General features: G+C 35.9%; 1 protein-coding gene across 1 annotated transcript; it reads right to left on the reverse strand.

The window, feature by feature from the left end:
• Positions 1-4,897: 4,897 nt before the first annotated feature.
• On the reverse strand, positions 4,898-6,552 carry LOC144442948 (nucleotide triphosphate diphosphatase NUDT15-like). The gene is made up of 3 exons (XM_078132320.1): positions 6,386-6,552; positions 5,698-5,894; positions 4,898-5,022 (listed from the first exon to the last, which is right to left on the reverse strand). The coding sequence occupies exons 1-3, from the start codon at positions 6,550-6,552 to the stop codon at positions 4,898-4,900; spliced, it is 489 nt and encodes a 162-aa protein (XP_077988446.1).
• Positions 6,553-9,908: the final 3,356 nt, after the last annotated feature.

Consider the following 9,908-nt stretch of genomic DNA (forward strand, 5'->3'; position numbering starts at 1 on the left):
ATTGCATTGGATAACGTTTTCAGGTGATTGAACATAATTATAGACGACACCACATCTCAATTGCACACAATGCGATATAAATCACAAATAATCCTTAAAGGGGTATAGGCTACATAACTCATGTCCAAGTTATTCAGTTCACAAATATGCACAGGATACACAACCAACCATATTTAGTAACAAATTGGCATGGCACAAATAGGCTTGATAATCGAGACTGGCACTTTCCAAATATTTTGGTAACCACAAAATTACGTCAGTATTATGATTTCATATCATTCTCATTTCCTGATGAGAGCTGTACCAGTTGCTAGGCATAATTCAAAATGTGTTAGTAGTTAGAATAATACAATGAGATTAAAATATGAAACAAAATCAAACGGTTGAACCCAAATAGTGACAGACTGTGTTTCTTTAACGTAGAATGAATTCTTTAAACTTTCGACTTTGTTCATATGAAAACTCCAACCTATTTTTGTGGTCACCGTACAGAATTTTGAAATGGATGTCAAAATGATATGCCCACCGAATACTGTCACAGGATGTTAAATCTATGAGAAAATTCAAAAAGGTTGACGATTCCCTTGAAAATAAGGCAGCGAAACCACAAAAGTTTGTAAAGGGACCCGGAATATATTCAAACAAGCTTTCTATACGTACTGTTTGGAGAGATGTGAAAAACTTTGAATGTCAGGGAAATTTGTCCTTGTCATCGAGGTGCATGTTTAATTTCGACATTTTGATTTTGAATTAGTTTAATTTAACTTAATTTTAGCGTATTTAGGATTCAAATTACATCCGGGGTTTGTTTGATGAGTCAACGTATCAATCTTGGAATTGCCGAAAAATGTAAAATCCGACGGTTTTTTTTTTTTTTTTTTTTTGGGGGGGGGTAGTTATAGTATTAGGTAACATGTATAGTCGGGAAACTGTGTCAGCACATTTAACGCCGTTGTAGATTTGTGTGAACAGGTACACGTAAGCATTGTTTCTGTGTATTTTCCTCCTCAATGTTGTGTCTGTATTAAAGGCAGATTTGATAATTTTAGGACCTGTATTTATTTATTTAAGGCATATGTATAGTTTGTATTAGAAGTCTATATTATGTGTACTGTTACCATGTAGTAGTTGTGTTAGTGAGTTTAAAGAAAGGAATGTGTCAAATTTTGAAAAGAAAATGAGAAATGTCGCGTATTTTTTGTTTCAGAATCACCCAGACTTTGATTGCTTTTCGTGAAAGTCGTCGTGTCTTCTTCGACGCTGGTACATAATTATGGTGTTCAGGATTACGTCATGACTATGTTTGCATGTTATGTCTTTTCTCCTGTATTCTAGAATTTGATAATGCCTATTTAATTTCACCAAACTGGTTGTATGCAAAGATATGATTTGTTCTTTGGTTGAAATTATATTAAAAGTGTCAAATAAAATCGTGTGTATATTTTGAAGCTGGACTTGTTCACTGTATATGTTTCTTTTAAAGTTTTTGAATTGTAGATTTCTTGTAAACTTACATTTAAAACATATACTGTTAACTGTATTCCGATAGAATTGCCAATAATAATACCTGTTAAATGAGATTGTTCTGTTTTTACAATATTGCGTTCAGAGAGAGAGAGAGAGAGAGAGAGAGAGAGAGAGAGAGAGAGAGAGAGAGAGAGAGAGAGAGAGAGAGAGAGAGAGAGAGAGAGAGAGAGAGAGAGAGAGAGAGGGAGAGAGGCAGACACAGACAGACAGATAGACAGACAGACACAGACGGACAGAGAGGTCAAGGAGGTTACGTTGTATGCCAGTTTAACGTCATCACATGACGTCATAGACACCTGCCATTGAAGGTAATATCATTCTCCAGCTAGACCGCAATCTCACCATGGCGTCAAGGAGTGGCCTTGATTTCAGTGGTATTGCGTTCCCCCTATATCACCAGTACATGTATAACTTTCCACCAAATGGTTTTGATTTAAAACTATCGTAATACCCTACCACAGAATTGATGCGTCATCAATCGCAATTGCAATTGCAACAAAGATGTATTAGTTGTCCAAATAAGGCTCGGATGGAGCTTGGTTCACTTCGTATACAGGCCTACTAGGCAACAGCCTAAACTAGCCCAGAGACTTGCAATTTGTCTTTGTGTTACTGTTTCAAGAAGCAAGAACCTTGGTGTGGAGAACTTCTTGAGATAGTAACACCAAGGCAAGTCTCCGGGTTTGCTTAAAACTAGTGAAAGAATAGATATAAGAATTAGAAGGACGGATATTGCAACAGGTGCTAAGACCTTTATAAACTCTAGCGAGTTATATGTGACACGTTTACCTTCATCCCACTCCCAGAATCTTGTCTGGTCGCAAATATGATATTTCAACATCTTCAGGAATGCGATTCTTTTTCTAATTTCACATAATAGGTCAAACGCATGAATCGAGCCTTAGGAATGTCAATTTCCTAAACCAAGTCTCTGTAACATATCGTGCAATTTTATCATATTACTTCTATTAAGCGTGTTAGAGGCGTTTCCCCGGCCCACGTACACCAGGAGGTCAAAGGTCATTAATTGTCTTGTTACACTCGCATCATACCAAACCGATCTGACTGTTGATGTCTTTCACCGAAAAAGTATCGCTTACCCGGGCAGATGTTTCATTGATCAAAAAGGAGCACACTGAGTTGTCCCTAAGCATCAATACTGAAAGAGTATCCTTTCGGACCCTGTTGGAATCCACGGTGAAGGAAAACAAACAGCGTACACCAAAGAAATCTTCACACGAGTCACACAGCATATGCAGCACGCCAGAGTTAATATTGAAACTAGAACAAAGCGACCGAAACGTGTACATTTAATAAACGCGTTCTTTAAACCATATATATATTGATGTAAATAATGGTACGAGTAAAAGTACTAGGTTTGCAGTAATTTGATATAGGGGCGCATATTTTCCTTGAAAGACTAGCGGGCGTTAGTCCCGATTGGACCGTCGATATTTTACACGGCGAGTTCGACAAGCTCGCCATACTGATAAATTAATACATGATTTATACTTTGGTACTGTAGATTAGTAATACGGGGACGCACAAACCGAAGAATCTAATAAAAACAAAAGACGTCATGGTTTACAACGTATGCTGGCGCTACGCATGTTGGACGTTACTAGTATGTTTGTCACTGAAATGTCTTACGTCGGTTTACAAAAGGTACCGACAGTGGAGCGCTCTCTTTCCCAAAATCAGTGTGAAGTTGGTAACGTGACGTTTAGATAGAATCCATAAGTTATCTTGTATGTAAATGATACCTCTTTAAAATTATTCGAAACACTGAAGCTAGCGTACTAATATGTATAATAAATAAATGGTGCGATGACGTAATCAACATACATTAACTAAAATGTCGTGGAAACTCTTATCATGACATAAACTGTGCTAAAAACACCGTTACTGAAATATTGACATATTTATTTCAAGTGTTAAGGCCTATAACACCATTACATGATTTTCGATACCACAGCGTGCATCGACTTAGCATTTAATACTAGAATAGTGTAGTGAAGGTGCTATGTATTACATGTAATGTATGTACTTTCACACGTAAGTTACGAGACACCGTCTAACTCAGCTTGTATCACTTTAATAATTTAAAACTCATCGAAAGGAAATCTTCAAAAACATTAGAAAGACATAAATAAAACTGTCCAGAAATGGCTGGTTTATATAAAAGATAAAATATTGTACAGTTCCATCACTAGAGTGCGCTGTTCAGTAGCAGATTTCCGATGATCCAGAAGCGACTGTTCTTGTAATGTAACACATGTACAAATATTTGTGTATGTGTACACGGCACGGTGCACTCTTCAGAGTATCATGATTATTGTGTACACGCCGGGTATTGGTCTGTAAGGTACGCCGTGACGGGGCGCCCCACACATCGATAGAGCTAGCCGGTGTATCATACAGTTTATTTGAGTATTTGTGTCATGCATGTGTACCTCCTGCAGAGGTACTACCTTGTACAACGGAAATAGGATTGTAGCATGCGGATATGAAGTTTATGGCATGTAAATATAATGAATGCAAATGTAATTTATGAATACAAAAATAATTCATCAATAACAATATTGAAAATCACGAATACAGATGGAAGTCCAAGCAATACCAATACATGTTTGACGAATATTAAATTACATGCATGTACAGAAACGGACATTAACGAGTGCCAAAATGAAATTTAAGAATTAATACAAATATTGATTTTTAGATTGTGTCTATCTTAGTTTGCCAATAGCATGCTTTCTATAGTAATACAGACAATGCTTCATGGAAAACTACAGTGGTATAGATGTATATAGAATGTACATACTTTTAATATCAGTTATAGTCTGGTGGTATAGATGTATATAGAACTATATTTAGTATCAGTTATAGTCTGGTGGCATAGATGTATATAGAACTATATTTAGTATCAGTTATAGTCTGGTGGTATAGATGTATATAGAACTATATTTAGTATCAGTTATAGTCTGGTGGTATAGATGTATATAGAACTATATTTAGCATCAGTTATAGTCTGGTGGTATAGATGTATATAGAACTATATTTAGTATCAGTTATAGTCTGGTGGTATAGATGTATATAGAACTATATTTAGTATCAGTTATAGTCTGGTGGTATAGATGTATATAGAACTATATTTAGTATCAGTTATAGTCTGGTGGTATAGATGTATATAGAACTATATTTACCATCAGTTATAGTCTGGTGGTATAGATGTATATAGAACTATATTTACCATCAGTTATAGTCTGGTGGTATAGATGTATATAGAACTATATTTACCATCAGAGTCATCTGAAAATACTTTTGAATGAGCATTGATAAATTAAAAAAGCAATACTGTTGATTTATTTCATATCCTGAGGGCATTTTTTTCTATACTTTCAAAAGGTTCAAATCCTTGTTTCCTGGCAACAAGGAGAGGATGAAACAGTTGATCCTCTGGAGGAAAATTATCCCACTTTGTCCATTCCCAACCTGAAAAAAATAAAACAAATTTCAGTCATAAACAAATTGATTTCTGATTTGATAAACCATACTCATGCTATACTGCAGCACAGTAGGCCTTAGTCTACCATGGTGACTGTAATCACATATTTTTATGCCATTTATATTACCAGTCAAGAGTACAATTTTTTTCTCTGTACGTCTTGAGTACAAAGGTGGTTTCAATTTCTCTCATTTTCAAGTTAACACCATTTTCAAGGAAACTGATGAATCAAATATATGAAACGGTAAAAGTGAAAGTTTAATTTCATGGATCTGATCACTTTTTCATATGAACAATTTTTCATCTGTCCACCCTAAGTAACGTTTCTCCACCAAATACCAAATCGTTCGGTCTGGTGGGTTTTTTTACCTTAAAGTCATTTAACACACAAGTACTCACACCAGAACATACACACGCATTAACGCATGTACGCACACACAGACAGCCTCACATTAGTCTAGTTCCTATACAGTATCATTACGACTTTATATACCTTCCAGACTACCCTAACATACATGCAGACATTTTGTGACACCTACTTAACTTAATGAGTGTCCAGTTGTGCTAAAGATAACTGGACAAAGCATAGACAATGAAACCCTCTACTGTCTATGGACAAAGTCAGGAGAAAATGTCAGTAAAGGAAATTACTTTAAATATACCTTGACACTTTTCTGGCTCCAAATTTTCTGGTTCACACTTTTTGCTTGTATCAACTTGTGATTTCACAAATAATGTAATATAATGATAGTCCTTGTCTGCCATTACTGCATTGATTACAAATGCAAAGTGACTGTCTTCAAGTTCAAGTCCTGTTTCTTCAAGTGTCTCTCGTCTGGCACATTCTTCCCATGTTTCCCTGGTTACAGAAGATATGACCAGAGTATTTATGTCATGCTGTGAAACCAAATTGCATGTATTCAGTATAAACACCAAGAAAGAGGTTGCCATAGCAACCACAAGATGAGACACCCCTGTTGGTTACACTAGCTTTTTCTCATGATACGACCATGGAATTGCCAAATTTGGGATCTCCAGGCTTGATGACTGAAATTTGAAAAGTGTAAAGTACATTTAAAAAGCATGTGACTGAAGATTTAAGTTGACACAAACTCCCTACGACACCGCGAAAGCAAGTTGAGTTTCTAATATCATATCTTCCTAATTAATTTGTTGTTGCAGACGGAGTTAGTTGGGACTCGATTCTGACGATGTCCCTCTCATTCTCCATCCACCTCCACTGACCACAATGCATTGGTGGTTTTAGAGACCACATATTGGAATTGGCATCATATCCATACGTACAATGGCTGTATTTGGGGACACATATAGATGCGGAGATTAACCTACCCAAATTCTAGATGACCTCCAGGTAATGCATAGAGACCAGTTCCTGGTATTTTACCATTTCGTCTACCTATAAGAACACACCCTGGGTAGTGTGGACTGGTAATTACAACCCCGACACCGACTTTTGGTCGCGTCCGAATCACGCTTTCGCTACTGGGCGCTGCCATCTTGAATGATATGATTGCCACAGAGGGCGCTGTCTCATCGACCTCGCGATTTTCCCACCGATGTATGCAATCTTTCTTTGATCAATTCTTTCATTTCTCCCTCACATGTGTGCATGCATACATACATACACACATACATACATACATACATACATACATACATACATACATACATACATACATACATACATACACACACACACACACACACACACACACACACACACCTACCTACCTACCTACCTACCTACATACCTACATACCTACATATACATACATACATACATACATACACACATACACACATACATACATACATACATACATACATACATACATACATACATACATACATACATACATACATACATACATACATACATACATACATACATACATACATACATACATACATACATACATACATACATACATACATACATACATACATACATACATACATACATACATACATACATACATACATACATACATACATACATACATACATACATACATACGGACAGACAGACAGACAGACAGAAGTGCGTGCGTGCGTGCGTGCGTGCGTGCGGGTGGGTGGGTGGGGGACGGACGGAGATCTGTTACACAACATCACAATATTAATAACGGTGTACGTATCAGGGCATTTTTTTATTTGTTTAGTTACAGTTTTAATTATTTTGACATGCAGATTGCATACATTACAATATGCAGTACGAATGTACACCCAACCAGGTCATAGACAAAGTTATTCACCTTACATTTTCTATGTTTTTATAGTTTCATCTAAGAACTGTCTTGTCTCCACTAAGAATTTGACAATGTTCCAAAATATAATTAAATTGTGCAAAACATGAGCGATTTCTAAATATAGATAAATCTTGATTCATTTGTACGTAAGTCGACTTTCTTCATTCTCTGATCCCGCAGTTCGATAACAATGTATTACTTTATGATGAGATTGCTAAGGGATACAATTTTATTTCAATGGTGAGTAGTAGAGAGTATATCTCGAAGTGAAAATATGTTCGACGAAAATCTTAAGAATAAGTGTCGGGGCTTTCCCACGAGTCCAAAATCAATCACGCAATCAGCAAGCCAGCAGCGTCACGCAAGGTAAACCTCGTAACATTTAGAAAAGGTTAAAGTACTTTCCTATATATGTTGGGTAAGGTTTTTGTGAAGAAAAGCAAACACGTGTCAGTGCAAATTTCCGATGTCCCTGCAGGAAAAAACACGTCTCCTCAGAACTGATAAATATATACAAATTGGTGATAAATGGGAGGTAAGCAGCGTATTCTTATTTACCCCGGAATAATGATTTTTTAATATTTTATTTGCTGAAGAATCTTCAGCTCAATTAATGCCCAGTATACACGATATACAGGGATGTTCCACTTTCTCACTATAAAAATAGTACAACACGACCCCGTAAGTAAAAGATTATTAAATGCTCGCACTGGCTTCACACATAATTGCATTTCTAAAGCTTCCGGATCCGTGACAAGCATGATTTGACAGATCATTTTAAATACAGGCGTTCATTTCAGTTGTTTTCAAAAAATCTTACATACGATAAATAAAAGAAACATTATAAGTATAAACAACAACAAAACAAAACAAGAACAGTTAAACCATGCATAAGCCAAAAATATGGAATATATGGTCATTTTACGTCACAACAACGCGCGTCTATGTCACGACAACGCGTGTCTACGTCATTGGTTCTGCTGTGTTCAAAATATGAATCAAAACGTTCAAAATTGCCATTAATTCCCTATATTTTTCTGACGCTGGTATAATTATGTTATTCTCCAATATTTGTCTTCATTCAGCCAGAAATGCTTGTGACCTAAGGGTTGTCACTACGAGTAGCTAGACGAATCGTAGTGTGACAAAGGCCCCTTAGGCCATTCGTATTTGCCTCGGCTGAAGGAAGAAAAATACTGGAGAATAACATCTAATTAACAACAGAAGTAGCAAAAACAAAAACCGCTGTACCAACATCGTCGTCGGCGTTTTAACAAGGTGAGCAATAAATACAAATACAACAACATCGTCACCGACAGAAACATCAATAACGACGACATTGAAATAGTTTACATAAAAAGATACCATTGGGATTTTAACTTTTACAAATGTATGTTATCGTCAAACTAAACGATCTCAAGTTCCGGTCCAAATAACGTCTGGTGTACGTGCAAGTACGCCATGTTATTTTTTTTATATATTAACAATTATGATGACTGTTCATAGCTGCTTTTAACAATTATTGTACTTGATATCAGTTGTAACAACAATTTTTGTTATGAACTCAGAATATCAACACGTACACTTGAAGACAGTAAATCTGAAACACACCGTCGTTTGGCTCGACGGATAATTATACTAAGTAAACATGAATTGCCACATTTCTGGATCGACACTAACGTTGTCATATTTCTTTAGTTGAGTCACAATTATCTTAGCAATCATTTCAAGAATATTCCGACATTACAAACATCTAAGGCCTAAATCAGTAATAATTATTTACATTGTAACAATCTGAGAAGATGTGATATATGGCAATATTACAATAAGTATATTATCAAACAAAGATGATAAAATGTAGCAATGTTAGTAGCCAGATGATAAAATGTAGCAACAGCTACATCTTTGTAAATTGTAGAACTTTTGTCTAGCCAGACAATAAAATGTAGCAAAGTTAGTAGCCAGACGATAAAATGTAGCGAAGTTAGTAGCCAGACAACAAAATGTAGCAAAGTTAGTAGCCAGACGATAAAATGTAGCGAAGTTAGTAGCCAGACAATAAAATATAGCAAAGTTAGTAGCCAGACGATAAAATGTAGCAATATTAATCTTTGTAGAACTTTTGTCTAACCAGACGATACAATGTAGCAATGTTAGTAAGATTATGTACGTGTCGAGCCAGCGGATGGAATAGAATGAAAAAAAAAAATCACCAGACAACGTTCGGTTTTAAGTTCATCTAAGTTCATAATCACACTATGGTCTCATTGTGTGATTTACCTGCGGGGGAATATGAATAATCGTATTATATTTAAAACGTGAATACCGACGAGATTCAGAACTCATTATCGATATGTGCCGTTGCAATGATAACAAGGTGGAGGTTTCAAATTACATCGTAACGATTTTTGTTGTTGTGTGAAGGAGCTCAATTCCTTTGAGATAAATAATTAAAAAATCTTATATGGTGAGATTAAGTTATTTAATACTGATATTTCATACATTTTTATTGTCATGACTCGAACACATGCACGCTATATGGTTTGTCTGCAGTGTTGTGTGAATGCAAATCTGATTTAAGTTTTATGTCTTTTTACGGCATT

The sequence above is a fragment of the Glandiceps talaboti genome, chromosome 12 (genome assembly GCF_964340395.1).
Source record: "Glandiceps talaboti chromosome 12, keGlaTala1.1, whole genome shotgun sequence".
NCBI classification, from domain to species: domain Eukaryota; kingdom Metazoa; phylum Hemichordata; class Enteropneusta; family Spengelidae; genus Glandiceps; species Glandiceps talaboti.